The sequence below is a fragment of the Peromyscus leucopus genome, chromosome 17 (assembly GCF_004664715.2).
Source record: "Peromyscus leucopus breed LL Stock chromosome 17, UCI_PerLeu_2.1, whole genome shotgun sequence".
Lineage (NCBI taxonomy): Eukaryota > Metazoa > Chordata > Mammalia > Rodentia > Cricetidae > Peromyscus > Peromyscus leucopus.
The window spans coordinates 1,370,909-1,388,560 of record NC_051077.1 but is presented as its reverse complement, the minus strand read 5'-3'; the positions used below and the strand labels follow the sequence as shown (position 1 = coordinate 1,388,560).

The 17,652-nt window shown below is 51.6% G+C and overlaps 1 protein-coding gene across 2 annotated transcripts in view; it reads right to left on the bottom strand.

Moving 5' to 3' along the window:
* Positions 1-17,652, bottom strand: part of Col4a2 (collagen type IV alpha 2 chain) — a 142,061-nt gene that overhangs the window by 21,157 nt on the left and 103,252 nt on the right. For both annotated transcript variants that reach the window (XM_028872301.2, XM_028872300.2), the window contains exons 17-28: positions 15,154-15,207; positions 14,340-14,406; positions 13,672-13,782; positions 13,080-13,229; positions 8,143-8,235; positions 7,488-7,642; positions 4,789-4,861; positions 4,594-4,700; positions 3,113-3,314; positions 2,693-2,752; positions 1,559-1,615; positions 726-833 (exon numbers count right to left, since the gene is read on the bottom strand). In XM_028872301.2, the coding sequence (XP_028728134.1) occupies positions 726-833; positions 1,559-1,615; positions 2,693-2,752; positions 3,113-3,314; positions 4,594-4,700; positions 4,789-4,861; positions 7,488-7,642; positions 8,143-8,235; positions 13,080-13,229; positions 13,672-13,782; positions 14,340-14,406; positions 15,154-15,207 (1,237 nt within the window). The remainder of the gene's footprint in view (positions 1-725; positions 834-1,558; positions 1,616-2,692; positions 2,753-3,112; positions 3,315-4,593; positions 4,701-4,788; positions 4,862-7,487; positions 7,643-8,142; positions 8,236-13,079; positions 13,230-13,671; positions 13,783-14,339; positions 14,407-15,153; positions 15,208-17,652) is intronic.

The window sequence follows — 17,652 nt, the reverse complement described above, 5'->3', positions numbered from 1 at the left end:
GGTACACATATATACATGCAGGCAAATACTCTTACACATTAAAAATAAATAAATAAATAAAAACTTGGAGAACTAGTGGAGCAGACCTTGGTATTTCCTGAAACGATGAGGTCACCAGGGTACCGAACTAATCAATACGTTAGTTCCTTTATGGATTAATAACATAATGGCAATGTTGGGAGGTGGTGAAGGTAGGCTATGGGGCCTGGCCGGGGAAGCAGGGATCTGTTCTTGGTGGCTACATCTTTCCCTGGATCTTCCTGTATTGACCCTTTCTCTGCTTCCTGGCCACCGTGATGTGAGCAGCTCTGCTCTGCTCACCCCACCGTGATGAGTGGATACCTATGAAGCCATGAGCCCAATCAGATTCTCCCCATTGTGGATTGTTTTCTCAGGTGGGCAGGTCATGCACACCTGACTACCGACTGGTAGCCTATGGTGACCGGGCTGTCTATACGTTCAGAATACTCCCAGGAGGGGACAGTGTTAGGACGTTCACTAGCCACCGAGGGACATCTCCCTGGGTCACATCTGCTGCTCCCATCAGATCTCTGCAGCAATCCAGCACAACAATGATAAAAAAAAAAAAAAAAAAGTCAAGGATTTTCAACTTCAAAAGAGCATGGACAGCAGCAATCCTGGAAGATAACTGATCTGGGGGGACCTGACCACACACAAGAGCCATTCCCTGAGTGGGCATGAGGGCACAAGCCAAGCTGACTCACCTGGGGGTCCTGGGAAGCCTTCACGACCCGGCTCTCCTGGAAAGCCCTTGAGACCTGGTGCTCCAGAACCTCCTGGGAATCCTGGGGTTCCTCTGATGCCTTTGATACCTAGACACCCAAGGAAACCACAGCCCTGTCAGACCCTCTGAGGACCAATGGGACGTGACCCAGCTTACTGTGAACCAATGAGGTCTATCAAGGAACTTGGAAGCAACGAAGGTAGGGAGCCGATGTAAGACGGCTCTTGCTGTATGTTCCCCAGGCAGAGCAGGGGCCCAGTGTTTACTATGTATATTCTTTTTCTTTTCTTTTCTTTCATTCTTAATTTTTTTTTTTTTTTAGGTTTTTCAAGATAGGGTTTCTCTGTGTAGCCCTAGCTGTCCTGGAACTCACTTTGTAGACCAGCTGGCCTTGAACTCCTGTGGATCTGCCTGCCTCTGTCTCCCGAGTGCTGAGACTAAAGGTATGCACCACCACTGCCCAGCATCATGTACATTCTTTATGGTGTTCTTTTTGTTGAGACAGGGTTTCTCTGTGTAGCTTTGAGCCTTTCCTGGATCTCACTCTGTAGACCAGGCTGGCCTCGAACTCACAGAGATCTGCCTGCCTCTGCCTCCCAAGTGCTGGGATTAAAGGCGTGCGCCACCACCGCCCAGCCTTCTTTACGGTGTGCTTAAGAGCTAGCTTCCCTGGGAAGTGACCACAGTTGTGGCCGCTTTGAGATGGCAGAACCCCACTGTGTTGAGAGATGAGGAGGCACACAGGGCCAGTGGAGGGGAAACCCAAAGTGGGAAGCAGAAACCCCAGGCCATGACATGAAGGCTGGATATTACCTGTGGGGCCTGGGGGTCCTTGCTGGCCAGGTGATCCTGTGGGGCCTCCAACGCAACCTGGAGACAGAAGAGAGGTGGGTGAGCTGAAGTGATGTCAATGCTGAAGCTCGTTGCCTGGGTACCACTGTGGTCAGAAGCAGCCAGGAACATCGGCTGCCTCTTACTTAATGACCTAATGGTTCTTGGCTCTGATGCAAACAGAAGTGGAATTTCGTCATGTAAAGAAGTCAGAATATTAGCGTAAGGTGCAAATGAAGTCAGTCTAATAAAAACTGGGGTACTGTGGGGGCAAACACCATTTTCTCACAGGGACAATAGCCCTGACTCAGCCAAATCACTGTGAACCCCCACAGGTCCTGGGGGACAGGTCTCTTCCACCTGAGAGCGTCTGTCAGGGATGGACACACTTGGTGACTGCTGAAGGAAGCCTTTGGTTTCTTTGTCAGTGTGCTCTGTTCAGAGCTGGCCACCTCGATTAGCTGCGTAGAGCAGGCGCGAAGTTAAACACGGTGTCACTGTGTGCGTAGGAATGGCCTCTACAGGCTCACGTGTTTCATGTGTGGTCATCGGGGGAGGCACTGCTTGACTAAGAGGTGTGACCTTGTTGATGTTTGTGTGGCTTTGATGAAGGGAATGTGTCCCTGGGGGTGGGCTTCGGGGTTTCAAAAGCTCAAGCCAGGCCCAGTGTCTCTCTCTTCCTGCCGCCCATGGATCTGAATTTAGGACTCCCGGCTAGGCTACTTCCTCAGCACCATGGTTGCCTGTGTGCCGCCATGCTTCCCGCCATGGTGGAAATGTACTGAACCTCTGAAGCTGTGAGCGAGCCCTCAAGGAAATGCCCTCTCTTCTAAGGGTCACCTTGGTCATGGCGTCGCTTCACAGCAACAGAACATTAAGATACCAGGGCTGCAGATGCTCCTGGGGCCTGGGATGCTGCTACCCAGCCGCCCTCTCTGCCGAGTGCCTTTTACTAGAGAAAGATGTCTTGCAAGCATGGCTGTTCTGGGCGTCCTTCTTGCCCATCTGCATGAGAACACAGGCCAGGCTCCCATGGGGCTCCTTGCCATGGAGTCCCACACTTGACCATCCGGAGTGGTAACACAGTCTAGAGACACTTGCTCGCCATCACCGTACCTGGCTGGACGGCCACTTGCTGGCCATCTCCAAAGGGTCTTTTCACACCTGTGTCACAGTCTGGGGGGACACAAACGAAGAAGGAGGCAAGGTGAGAACCGGCGAAAGCCATCGACTCATCCAGGTGTGTGTGCATGTCTGAGTGTGCATTTGTACATGTGGTCCTGGGCAGGTTGGGCAGGGGTGACCTCATTTGCCCAAAGAAGTTCTATATTCCAGCTACCTAGCAGAGAAGGGGGTGGTCCCGAGGATCCTGCACTGCACATCTGGCCCATGTACTGTGAAAAGATGTGGAGCATGAAGCTCCTGCCTGGTTCCCTGGGCACACATGCATGGGATGCATGGGTCTAGAGGAGCAGGGGACGCAGTCACCCTGACTGTCCCAGGACTCAGGAGGATGAGAGCAGGACTCCTTCATACCTATCTGTCCTGGGGTTCCTGGGGGACCTGGAGGACCAGGTAAGCCTGGAGGTCCTGGAAATCCAGCATCACCAGGGAAGCCACGTTCGCCTTTTGGGCCTGGTAAGCCCTGTCCTGGAGGACCCACCTCTCCTGGAAAGCCCTTGGTTCCAGGTAAGCCAGGGAGACCTGCGTCCCCCGGAGGGCCTTTGATGCCATCGCCCTGTAAGAGAATCCCAGTCACCTTCAAATGCACGCAGACACCAGAGTCAACTATGGCTTGCCAGTTCCCCTTCCCTATTTTGCTGGAACTGTGTGCTGTAGGTCCAAAACAGGAGAGCTGGGAGGAAAATGTCTACACCAGTGACCAAGTCAGAGTTAGGTTTTATAGCCTCACCAATCAGCACAGTGGAGGGCCGGCCGGCCCAGGAGACACACATTTATGTTCAGGGCCATGGGCACAGGCGCTCCAGTCCATCTATTGGGATTAGCATGTGTGACATGTCTGTCGTTCATGAGGGACAGCATCCTTAGAGGAAAGGGAGCTCATTGGAAAAGGAGGAGCCATGTGCTCTTAGAATAAGGAGCATTGGAATGAGGACAGGCTAGGGAATGTCCTGTGGTGATGATTCCAGCCAGCAGGGGGCTCTTGGGTGGGCAATGGAGGGATCAAGGTAGGGAATGTGAGCTCTGGGCAGTGGGAAGGGGCAGTGCTCACATGGTAGCACCCACCAGGGCCCCAGTCTGTGCCATATATAGCTAATGAGATGCTGCTTGTCCCAGCATGCCTGAGGAGTCATGGATGAAAGGGGACCTCTGATGCTAGTTAGGCAGGAGCTGATGAGAAGTCAGCCCACCTATGACTTTACTTTGCTCCTTTGCATTCAAAGTTAAGAGAGTATTACAGGGATTATTATTATTATTACTGGGCCAAGCTCTCTTTCTATTTGTAGGGCTCTCAAAGCATGTGTGCATCCATATTTTAGCCTCTCGTGTGTGTGTGTGTGTGTGTGTGTGTGTGTGTGTGTGTGTGTTTAATAAAACATTTCACAGGGCCACTAGAGATCATGGAGTGGACCAGCCCAGACTTAGGCGGATGGTGTGTGTGGGCAAGCCAATGGGTTTTCTGCAGGTGGACATTTTGTTCTTAGCTTATGGCTAGAACAAGCAAGGTCTGTGAACCCTGAGGGAGTCTGCCTCTCCCAGATCTGCTCTGGGAACAGAGAGGGAAGACACTTTCCTGACAACACATGGGTCTTACTCTGTAGTAGACCATGATGGGTATTTCTCTACTTTTTGAAGTGTTTACCCGGGACTCGACACTGGACTTCAGTCACTAGTCTTTAAAAACACGTTGTCTGCTGACTAAAACAGGATGGACCTGTCCTGAGCAGGGTTGGGTGAGTGCCAGTGCCAAGGCCATGGACCCCTTAATGTGTAAAGAGCACGAAGGCCTTGATGAGTGGGCTCGACTGGCCGCACCATGGCAACTGCTTACTTACCGGAGGGCCAGGAAGGCCAGGAAATCCATCCAGCCCATCGCGTCCCGGGATACCGTCATCACCTTTCATCCCATGTACACCAGGGATGCCTGGCTGGCCTCGCTCACCTGGGGAAGATTTGCATGTGAATCTACCCGCACAGGGACCCACAGGTTGGTAATTGAGCCAAGAAGTGCTCAGTCGCGGAGAACTAACCTTTGGTGGTTACTGTCCTGGAGTCCCCCTTTACTCCCTTGGGTCCAGGAATGCCAGTGAGGCCTGGGGCTCCCTGGGGACAGAAACACATGTATGTCTCTTCCTTCTTCCGACTGTTAAAGGATCTTAAGTTACACAGTTTGCGGGCAATTGCCTGTTCTCCGCAATGCCAGAAACACCACCTCTGGGCTTTGGGAAGGTAGTCACTAGCCACAGTGCCCCTCCCAGTGGCTAGCTTGGTGCTGTGGATAGTAGAACTGTGAAACTGACTTTTTAATAATTAAAATGAACAAAAGGAGCTCTAGGTCGTTAGAGAGCGAAAACCTAGAATTTCCACACTCAAGACAGCAATGCCTGAGCCGGCATCCTTGGCATGCCGGGACAGGAGCTGGGGACAGCTGGGATGGGACTGGAGCTCCAAAAGGACCCAAGGAATCTTAGACTCTGTCACCTTGAGAAGGGCTGACCTGGAATACAAGGCGGCTTAACTTGTAACTACAATCGCCAGAATCCAGACAGGTAATAAACCTCCAGGACAAAGGACAGGAACGATCATTTATGAGGCATCTTAATTATGGTTAAGAGCACTTGGTGCTCTTGCAGAGGACGCAGGTTCAATTCCCCGGCCCCACATGGCAGCTCACAACCATCTGTAACTACAGTTCCAGGGGGAATCTGATGCCCTCTCCTGGCCTCTGTGGGCACTGCATGTATGTGGTACAAGCTCTCAGTCTGTCTCTCTCTTTCTGCATATGGACACACAGGCAAAGCACCCACACACTTAAAATAAAAAATAAATACATCTGTAAAAGAAGACATGAACATTGCTGTCTAGATGCGATCAACCGAGAACAATAGCTGCTTTTAAAGAGTGAGGCCGACAATATGGAGGGAAGGCATGCCTCGAGAGCAGGTTACTGACGACCCTCAAACTGTAGGCTGTGAAGTCGACCGCAGCTCCACAGGGTAGAAACCGTCTGGAACTGGACTTCTGTGTGTGAGGCATTACTTGGTAGGGTATCACAGAGAAGTATCTGCACGAGTTTGGGACTCCTGATTGTTGGTTTAATTAAGTGGCATGGTCTGCGCACCTGTGGACCACCTTGTGCTAGGGAATACCACAGGAGCTTGATTTTTTGAGTTAGTTCTCGCCAGAGAAGGGGAACACTTTCAGTGTTCAGTACAGCTGCTTACACATAGCTCGTGGGTGATTACTGACTAACTCTAGTGCTTCAAGCACTCTGCCAGGCTGTAAGGCACAAATACTGAAAACTAAGCAGCTAACCAGTGTACTAACCAACTAATTCTCCATCCACCCATCCATCTGTCCATCTGTCATCTATCCACCCATCCTTCTATCTGTCATCCATCCATCTATCTGTCCATCTGTCATCCATCACCCATCTGCCTATCTATACATCTGTCATTCATTCATCTATCCATCAGTCATCCATCCATCCATCCACCCATCCATCCGTCTACCCACCCATCATTATAAACAGCTAACCAACCTATCTTACCCAATGAGCTAGTCAAGTGTACACTACCCATCCCTATTTAGATAACCAATTATCTACCACTTTTCTCCCTCTCAACCATCCATCCATCCATCCATCCATCCATCCATCCATCCATCCACACATCCAACCAGCCAATCAGATAACCAGCTATGACCACAGAGCTATGATCACGGTTCCAGGCATCCAGGTGATCACACACACCATCCTAGAGGATCCCTTTACACAGGCTTGCACACACAGACACATAACTAAATTCAGGACAACAAACACAGCCAGAGGCCATTGGAGAAAAGCCCGCTGGTGTGTGTTCAGAGCGGGGAAGCAAACAAATGGGTTATTTATATAGGTTTTAGGGGTACCATATGGGATCCATTTGGCTTCTAGGAATGAGTCAGCTGAAGAGCTGACTTGGTTTTCCAGGATGGAGTATATGGCTTTCACTTCATGCTCTTTTCTGAACAGGGTAACAATGCTTAGACTTGCGGGGGGGGGGGCATTATCTTTGAAACATGTGTGTGTGTGTGTGTGCATGAAGGTGTGTGTGTACGTATGTATGTTTGACAGGATCTTCCTTATGTAGCCTAGGCTAGCCTCAAATCTGTGATCAGGCTGGCATAGTCTTTCACACTAAGATGAAACAGAGTCTCTATTCTTGTGTGGCTTAGGTTCTCTCTAGTGCAGGGTTGGATTGTTGGAATTGTCTTTGGTCAGGTGCCTCAAGAAATTTTCTCTCTAGTGCTCAAAAGATAAACGACAGGACATTCAGCTGCTGTGCTCCATGCCTGGCATCCCAGAATGTGGGAGGCTGAAATGGGAAGACTGCCAGGGATGGAAGGCCAGCTTGGGAGACATGGTGAGGCTGTGCATATGTGTATGTGCATAAATAACGACACGGTAGTGTGGCCAGTGTGCCACCCTTGCACACACACACACTCATATATAATGCCATTCCACATACTGTATACACTTGAGAAGATTCGGGGCTGCAGCTCCCTCCTGCAACCGGAAGTCGCATCTCTAGGTCCTGTGATAGCCTCATGTCTAACTTCCAGCAGATGACAGTTTCAAAAAGCACACGACTTTTGAAAAACCCCACACACTGGTGTGTGAGTCCGGCCAACCTCAGGCACCTGTGAGCTGCAAGGTACCAGTGGCCAGCAGGGGCTGCTGTCTTCTCACCTTGAGTCCTGGGAACCCGGGGATACCATGCACACCCGGGTCCCCTTGGTCCCCTTTCTTCCCCAGCTCCCCATTGACACCGGGAAAACCCTTGGGTCCGGGCAATCCTGGAAGACCCCCGATGAACTGGCCACACTGGCAGTCTCCGGCTTCACCTGTAGTGAATGGGGGAGGAATGTGTATGTTAAACAGGGCTGGGGATTGCAGAGGGAGAGGACAGGGGAGGAGGGCTGGTGGTCATGCCGGTTAGGCGCTGAGCGCTGGGGTTGAAGGCGCGAACCACCACGCCTGGCTCCAGGCTGTCTCTCATTTTGTAGTGTGTGCATATAGGTGAGGTGTCTTGGGTGGAGACCCTCATCAGAATGTACGGTGTTTCATAGGACCTGTACACAGCCCAAAGCTAACTCTGTCCAGTGGTTTTGGTGCAGCTGCTTTGACCGTAACCCAGCATATGACACCTGCTGTGGGATTTCCCACGGGCTGCGTCACGTTGGTTTTCAGAAAGTTTCAGATTTGGGAGCATTTCCAATTTCAGATCAGAACGCCCATTCTTTACCTCCAAAGAAATGAATGAAGGGAGGGGGCAGGGCCAGCCTGCAAGGTAAGGTGACATGGGGGCTAGATGGTGGCCGTCACCCACCCTGGCATTCCTTACCTTTCCATCCTTTCTGCCCTCGAGTCCCTGGGAAACCTGAAGGTCCTGGGTAACCCACTCTTCCTTCTGATCCTTTCAGGCCAAACAAGAAGCCTAGGAGAAAGTGCACAGGACATGAACATCCGTGAGATACAGCATCAGGGCCATCACGGCTCTCAGGACATGAACATCCGTGAGAGACAGCATCAGGTCCATCACAGGCTCTCAGGACACCAACATCCGTGAGAGACAGCATCAGGGCCATCACAGGCTCTCGGGACACGAACATCCGTGAGAGACAGCATCAGGGCCATCACAGGCTCTCAGGACATGAACATCCGTGAGATACAGCATCAGGTCCATCACAGGCTCTCAGGACATGAACATCCATGAGAGACAGCATCAGGTCCATCACAGGCTCTCAGGACATGAACATCCATAAGATACAGCATTAGGTCCATCACAGGCTCTCAGGACATGAACATCCGTGAGATACAGCATCAGGTCCATCACAGGCTCTCAGGACATGAACATCCGTGAGAGACAGCATCAGGGCCATCATAGGCTCTCAGGACACCAACATCCGTGAGAGACAGCATCAGGGCCATCATAGGCTCTCAGGACACCAACATCCGTGAGAGACAGCATCAGGGCCATCACAGGCTCTCAGGACAAGAACATCCGTGAGAGACAGCATCAGGTCCATCACAGGCTCTCAGGACATGAACATCCGTGAGATACAGCATCAGGGCCATCACAGGCTCTCAGGACATGAACATCCATGAGAGACAGCATCAGGGCTATCACAGGCTCTCAGCCAAGTCTACCCCGGTTTCCTTTGGTCCCACACCAGCACCTCCAAAGACAGACACTTGGACAGTCACGTGACCACACCCCTCAGGGCAGGACAGGAACTAGAGCCTGCAAATTTAGCTTTTCCATCAATATGTCAAGACTGGTGTCTTTCCTTCTGAGAAACAGTCCAAACAAAGACTTGGGCTTTTCAGCCACATAACTGAAATTTCAAGATGGCCACACATTTCTATTCTCCTTCAGAGACCCCGCCCCGAAACCACAAGGAAAAAAAAGCCCACAAGAGTTAAGATAAACCTCTCTCTCCACTCTGTCCTCTTTTGGAGCAGATGTGCCCTGTTCTTTCAGTTCTCCATGCACGCGTGAACGCACAGCAGGTGTGTAAACACGTGTCCACGGTAACTAATGGGAATCCTCCTGACAAACTGGTGAGAGGTATTGTTGACCTCACTGAACGATCTTGACCCTGACTGTCCTCTCCTAGGCTCCTTTCCTCACCAAGGGTTGGAGTAATCACTGCAGTGCCCCAGTGACTGCCCAGATGTCTATCAGGTGACCAGAGGAGACTAAGGCTACACATCCTGAGAGGCCTTTGGGAAGGCTGCCACCTGGTGGTGGACACCAGTCTGCATTTCAGTCCAGCATGGTTGGGAGGGGTAGCTGAGCATGGACTCCTGGGCTCCTCACTGTCTTACTCAGTGTAGCCTAGGCTGGCCTTGAACTTACAGGGACCCTGCCGTCTCAGCCTCCCAAGCGCCAGGACTCCAGGTGTGAGCCAGCAAGCCTCACCCTGTTAGATCTAGCAGTGAGCAGAGCTCCCACAAATACCTCTAGATGCTTGTGGCTGAACAGGAAGTGGAAAGGATGTGAAAGCAGCAACTTCAAAGGCTGATGGACAAGGGCAGTGGGATGGTGTGTGTGAGCTCCTAGGGAAGCAGCGGGTTGTGAGCGGCAGCGGCGGCGAGTGAGCACTGTTCTGTGTAATCTAATCTGGCCGCGCATCTAACACAGCCTCACTCACTCGTTCATCCATCCATTCATCCACCATGAGCTGGCACCTGAGCTATGTATGCCAGGCTGCGAGCCAAGAGCTGCCTGGAACTGGCAGCTGAGATGCAGGGACGTAACTAACGCAATCAGCAAACAAACGTGAATTTTCAGATTATAGCCAGCACCGTGAGAGGGCATCTGGGAGCAGCTGATTTAGAATGCCTGGTGCCCAGAGAGGGCTTTCTGAGGAAGTGATATGAACTACAGCTGATAGAAAGAGCTGGCCAGGCAGGGAGCTGGAGGAGTATCCACAAATGGACAGAATGACTAAATGGCTCCCTAACAGTAGGCAGCCATGACCAGAGGACGAGTAAAGGTCCACGCGGGAGTGTTGGCATGGCGGAGAGGAGGGGAGGGGACCCTCTTGGGCTTTGATTGGCCAGGAAGGGGAGTGGGAGGTGGTGATCTGCAGCTCCACTCTGGGCATTCTGAGGTTAGGGACTCCTGAGACCCTGTGCTGGCTGTTTCCAGTGAGAACTTTGTAGCTCAGAGCACGGAGGAGGAGCGGCCATGTTTGCACTGTGCTACGTCCCCATTGGAGAGTTTACCGAGGTACAATGACGACAGAAGGAACCAGAGAGGATTTCAGGGGCTCCATCAGCTACGAGAGATGGGGGGGGGGCATGTGTGAGAGAGAGAGCCACAATGAAGAGCCACCGATAAGTCCAACGAAGTGTCCAGAGAGGTGAGAACGGCGGACAGGCCTCAGGGAAGGGGAGAGAAGAGAAGCCCGTGTGCTCCGTCTAGGAGCTGCTGAGGTCTGGACTGGGCTCTAACCTAAAGCTTCCAGCCTTCTTGACAGGTGAGGAGAGAAGCGGATCGTAAGTAGAGGGATTCATCACCCGGACTTTAGGAGCATTACCATTTAAAACTAGAGACCTGTCATTGAGGACAAAGAGAGACGTCCTTCTTGGGAGGGAGTAAGGCCTTCCCCCAGGCACAGAATCGCCATCTGTCTTCCCCCTGGCATGTTGCCCTCTGTTGAGTTCATTCATAATTTTGAACAAGTTCTTTGGGATGTGGGAGATCTCAACAGGACTTCCATGAAGAAGCCAATAGCTGATTCGGTCAGCTGAATTCGAAATGGCACCAGCAGAGCCTTTCACCTCAAAAGACGGCTGGCATCAAGGTTTGCTCTTAGTCTGGTGTGAATGACTAAGCATTCTGCTTTCCTGCAGCCGCAGCACATGAAACAGGGTTAAACGCGGCTCCTGAGAAAAGACTCCAAAAATTTCAGTTCAGAGAAAGGCTGAATTCCGTGGGACTCCTGAGGTTCCCAGTACTAAGTTACAAGGTGGATACTAAGTTGTGAGCCGTACTTCTAAAAGCCAAAAATCAGCTACTTTTCACAGGAGAGGTTGTTAGAAAAGCAGGTGGTAACAATGTGTCTCCCAGAGGAAACAGCTTGGATGCTTTTAGTTGATGCTCTCCTGCACCAGTCCATCTTCTGTATACATCTTATCAGCTGATAATCAGTGCCAGATAGCTGAAGGGATCTGTTCCTTATGTTAGTTTATCTGTCAGTGAAGCTGTGAACAGCTTAGTGAGCAAAATTCACACATGAAGATGTTCTATGCTCCTGACAGGATGGAGTGACAGGGACAGTGTCCTCACACATGGCGTGCTTTTATGCTTTTGACACATGCAAGGAAAACCCTTCCGATGCTGCACACAGGAAAGACAGACTCATAGAAATTCATATGTCATCAATAAATATTTTCCCGTCAACATTAATAAATACAACTCATGCCATAAACACTACTTTCAGCATAACAGGAAAAATTAAGAAATAGCTTTGCTCAGCTGCAGCATCCAGGGAAATAACACTTCAAACTTTTCAAAAGAATGTGCTGTCTTCCAGATGAAAGAAAGCTGGGAAAGCGGAGTCACAGCAAGTTAAGATGTCACTGGAGAATATGAAGGAGGAGAAGAAGTTACTGGCTTTCCATGTATTTATTTTGTATAAGTATTTCTTTCTATGGAAGAAATACTGCCAACGATTTTCCTTTTGGAGATGGTGTAGAAGAATCTTCCCAAGGCAATTAAAATAGCCTCTGAATTTGAAGTTTAACTAAAACCTAAAACTGTCCATTAGCAAGTATGATGCCTTGTCCCCTGAAGGGAGGACTCAGGAGATGCCTGGCCCCTGAAGGGAGGACTCAGGAGATGCCCTGTCCCCTGAAGGGAGGACTCAGGAGATGCCCTGTCCCCTGAAGGGAGGACTCAGGAGATGCCCTGTCCCTGAAGGGAGGACTCAGGAGATGCCCTGGCCCTGAAGGGAAGACTCAGGAGATGCCCTGGCCCCTGAAGGGAGGACTTAGGAGATGCCTGGCCCCCTGAAGGGAGGACTCAGGAGATGCCCTGTCCCTGAAGGAGGACTCAGGAGATGCCCTGGCCCTGAAGGGAGGACTCAGGAGATGCCTTGGCTGAGGAGGATGGCTTCTGTGGATGTCCAGCTCAAAACTATGGCACACGAAAAAACTCCTCAGTAGATAGGGTGTTCTTGATATAAGGCCAGCACAGACCATCACAACCTGAAAACGCTACCTTAGCAGTCTCAGGGACCATCCCAGCTGCTATGAGATCACCCTGGCTGACTCAGAGACCCGCTCCGCTGCTGTGGGGCAGCAGGCTGGCCAAACTTCCATCCTCTCTGCCACCGTTCCTTTTTTGCGGCTATCTTTTCTTGTCATCAACCTTTATCTCCTGTGACCTTGACTTTGCAGTGACAGAGAAGCTGATGTTATCACACCCTGAACCAGACTGTTGGAGCAGAGGAGAGGGGCTGTGAGTTAAGACAGGAGATGCCTGCAGAGACCTGGGGACAGTGATTTCAGCTCAGAGCTCCTTCCAGACGCAGCATCTTAGACGTCCTATCCAAGTCCCTGCAGCCACAGTTCACTGCATAGAGCTGTGGGATTGCTGCTTCTCTACCAGCGGAGAGGCAACCCCTGTTGTCATGGTTCCGTCGTGGACCCTGGGAGTGTCCACCACATCCTCATCCACTGGCCTACTGAATCAACTCAGAGCCACTTAACAAAAATCCCGGATGACACTCAGCTTGGTTAGGCTCTGGGTGAACACCAGCCACTCACCGTCTGGTCCAGGTGGGCCTGGAGGTCCAGTGGCTCCTTGGAGACCTGGTTTTCCATCAACTCCTGGTGAACCTGGATAGCGTGCTGGGTGGCCCGGTTCTCCCGAGAAGCCCTTGGGTCCCATCTCCCCTGGAAGGCCTCTCTTTGTATCTGAAACCCAAGAGCATTCACAGTAGGTGAGTGTTCTGATATTCAAAGCCTGTGCCAGCTTCATGTCACAGGGGACCACCATCAGGGACAAGGGTCAGGGACTAGCTAACACAGAAGCGATGGCCTTGGTACGCTTCTTCATGGCTTGTCTACTTTTACAGCTTGCCCAATGGCCTGGGACTATCACCATTTGCTGACAACATTGGACCGCACCCCGCTTCTTCCATCCAGGGACCAGATCACACCAACCACCCGTCAGTGTCACAACCTAACCTAGCTGGTGGTTACAGCTGCATGTGCCTTCATCTCATCAGTAGCTGAGGCTACTCCATGTGAAGGAAGGATAGAGCCACAGGAAAGCCACATGCGTGGCCAGCAAAGCCTGCTGGTCCATGCCCACACCTGAGACCAGGTACCTTCGGATGCTACAAAACTCCATTACCTTCATCTCCAACAGATGGGCCTGGGGGCCCCATGGGGCCAGGGTCTCCCGGCTCGCCTCGGCTTCCTGGCTCCCCACGAGTACCTGGGGATCCTGGGTCACCTCTGATACCTGCAACCAAGACAGGTCCCTTGCGGTGAGAATCACTGTCTAGGAGCAAGCCCCCACCATGGCAACGAGGATGACATTTACAGGCACGGCAGGCATCCATTTCCCAGCGGGTACATGATGTACAGAGGGAGGCAGGGAGTGTGCAAACTCACAGCCTCGCTGGGTAAGATCCTGATGAATATAAGACAACGCAGAGGCACAGAGGATGCCAGAAAGACACACAGAGGTTTCGGGGAGAGGAAACTGACTTGAGAGGACTCAGTGGAATTCTAGGTGTTAAAAGCTAGAACCCGTGCTGCTCCTAGAGATGCAGAAATGCCCTCACTTACAGATGGGATCCCATCTGGAAGACAGCGAGTGTTGTCAGGCAGAGCCAAAGTGGCTGTTTCTGATGGCACCTTTAAGCCACCAGGGAAGCTGGGCTGTCCCTGAAGGTTGTGTTCTGAACACCTTCACTTTGTTTCACTTGGAAATCTGTCCGGAGAGTTTATGACTTTGTTCCCGACAGAAGAGGGTTCATGTGAGGCTACGCCATGCATTGAAGCTTTTGTACCAACCTTTTGCCAGGGCTGGATGGGGTGAGTAGGCAGGGGGTCCTGGGGGTCCTTGTTCCCCACGTTCTCCCTAGGGGAAGGAAGACACTGTGAGACTAGCCTTCCGGAGTTCTCTTCATTTACATATTGCCCAGGAGCGGGCAGAATGTGGAATTGGTTTAACAGGGCAGGTTTTCCGACTAGCCAACCTGGACGGTTCCCATGGCAACATCTCTACCACGGGACAGTGGGGAGTCCCTGCATCCCAGCCACCAGACAGATATAAAAGGAACACTGCAGCAGGGGAGGATCTCCTTGTGAAGCCCTTGCCAGGCTTAGGGATGCCGGAAGTGGCTGGGAGACTGTGTGATCGTTTTTTTAGGCTCGGACCTTCACAGTGTTGACGTCTGAACCATCTGGTGACCGGAGGGGGGGCACAGCATGGAGATGCAGGGACACCCAACACCATCTGCTCTGGAGAGCGCCTCATGTAAACTCCAAATACACCCACACACTTCCCTGCTCTCCCCAGACACATCCTCTAGCAGAAAGTGCTGGGTCCCCTCACAGCTACTCTGGATTACCTCACCTGGTCTTCCTTCCTCTCCCTCATGGTTAACTACACAAGTTCCATTCTCCATCAGGAACTAGAGGTACCCTCACCCCCCCCCCATCTTTTTGCTAAAAGCCAGCCTCTTGCTGTCCTTCGGATGGGGGCAGCATCACACAGCACCCACACTCTGAGGGGGTCACATTAAAAACCACTGCTCATGCCCTCTGCCCATGTGGTTTAGGTGAGGAGCAGGGTATCATCAGAAAGAGAGACACGACGAGTCACCTTGGGTCCTCGGGGTCCACTGGGGCCTTGGAAACCATCTAGGCCTCTGCTTCCCTGCAAGAAAGATATGGGGTTGTTATCTCCACTTCCAGAAATCAACCCCACGCCACTTCCACCCGCACAGCCCAGGCAGCCACCAAGCGTCCCCTTAGTGCCCCTCCGACCCAGTGCACCATCAACCCCCTGATGTCAGATGCACCAATGTCTCCAAAGCTGCTTTGCTTGACCCAGGAGCCAGAGCCCAAAGGCGGCTTTTGTCTGTAGTGTCTGTCAATTCTCTGTTAGTCCCTAATGTTTTCCTTTTGTTCAGATTTATTGTATGTGTATGAGTACCACATGTATGCATCTGTGCCATGTGAGTGGCTGGTGCCTGTGGGTGTCAGAAGCGGAAGTCAGATCCTGGGCTAGGGTTACAGATGGTTGTGAGTGACCAAGTGGGCGCTGGGAGCAGAACCCAGGTCCTCTGCGAGAGCAGCAAGTGCTTTCAACCACGGAGGCATCTTCCAGGGCCCTCCTGGGTACTTTTTCTTCATCCCCCCCCCCCGTTGTTGGTGTTGAGAATATTGGGTGGCTTGTGCGTCTGCCCCAGTGGCACCGTGTAATATGGTCCCCCACCCCCTCCATTCCCCACCCAGCATCCTAGTGAGCAGGGGACTGTGGAGGACCTGTCTCCATCCGCAGGGGCAGCCATGCTTCCTCACGCCTCACTCTAGGGACCAGAGAGCTAGCTGCCCCTGCTAGCAACTTCTTAACTGATCAGTGGGGTCACATCTGATCTGTGTGTGGGGTCACAGAGCCAGGCGGATCTCTGTGAGTTTGAGGCCAGCCTAGTCTACAGAGCGAGATCCAGGAAAGGTGCAAAGCTACACAGAGAAACCCTGTCTCGAAAAACAAAACAAAACAAAACAAACAAACAAACAAACAAAAAATCCTATTGCCACCGAACAGAAACCCCAGAGTCTCTTGATTTGGAATTTCTCTTTTCATTAAAAAATCCCTAACACTAATTTGGTCTCCAGTTTTCTCAAGTGCCTATCAACAAGGAAGCTGGACTGGTATGTAAAGCTTTCTGAGAAGCTAGTTCTTCTTGCAAAAGACCACATATGGCAAAGCCCCCAAGCCACATCAGGATGAAGTAAAAATGGTCCTGTCTAGTTACTTTTACAGATTTTTCAAACCCAGGAGCCCACATGCTGTTTGACGGACTAAGATTGTGTAAATTTTTTTTTCTTTCCCTTCTTTCTTTTACAGGGCTGTGGCTGACTCTGGGCCTCTCACACTAGGTGGAGCCAAACATTCAAGAGTGGTTGATGTTAATGTTGTTCGGGAGAGAGAGAGACCCTGAACCCTCAAGGAGACTCATCAGCAGAGGTCCTCAGTAGCTGGCAGGAGTGTACTGTCAGGAAGCATTTACAGCTAGGCTTCCAGAGAACGTCTCCTCAAATGCCGAACAGAAGGCTGCTGTCTTATGGGTATGTGTTCCCATGTCTTTCTGGACTCCAGGTTTGTCCTCAGCCCTGTGGCACAAACAGGACCTAGTGAAATCTAACTTAGGGGCTTTGGGGGAAAGACTTCTCCTGGGCTCAGTCTGAGAGGGCTGTGGGGCAGGAAGGCACAGCATCATGATGCCACTGAGTGCCCAGTCTGTGGGCACAGCTGTGCTGCCTGCCTGTACCTTCTCCCACGTAGCTAGAAAATCACACCTGGGCAGATGTGGGGTCTGAGGAGTTCTGTGGCAATCCAGGGGTCCTGTCCACACAGGGTGGCCTTTTCCTATGCGGTGCACCCACACTACACTGTGGTCAGTGCATGGTCCTGGGAAACTAGGTCTCCATGAGCACGCTACAGTTGCTCCAGGGTAGGAGAAGACCCTGCCGTCATTAAGCAGGTTTACCCGAGTGAGGGAAACGATTACATTTCAGAAAATGTAATACAACCAAATGCATAAGCCATTCACGTTGCTAGGTATCCATGTCCATGTGTCCTTGTGTCCATGTGTCCGTGCACACAGGCATGTGCCGAAGGTTCTTTGTTCTCACAGGGAGGCAGGGGCTTCCCTAAGACACATGGCTTTCTCTGCTTCCTCCTTCTCTGGCACGCTGCTTTAATGGGTCACTGTTCACAGTGGCTCCTTGGAGCTGCCTTGGGTTCTGGCTCCTAAGGCCAAAGCTTCAGCACATCTGGAAAGCTCATGTGGAGACAGCAGCTGGACCAGTTGGATAATGTGGTTTGTACTAACACGCAGTATGATGAGTCATTTGTGTATGTCTGCCTATTTCCCTATTTTTTCAGTTGGGTAAACTATTTCTTCCTCTGACCCATTTAAGCACAGATGTCTGTTTCTTCCCAAGCTACAGAGAGAAAGCTGGATGGCCACCCCGATCATACTGGTGCCTGAGCAGCAGCAACAGAGGACCCAGGGCCTAGGGCTTGCCGGGCCATGTCTAGGGGTCTAGTCTTCATGGACCTGTAGGTCCAGGGGCAGCTGTGCGGAGCCAC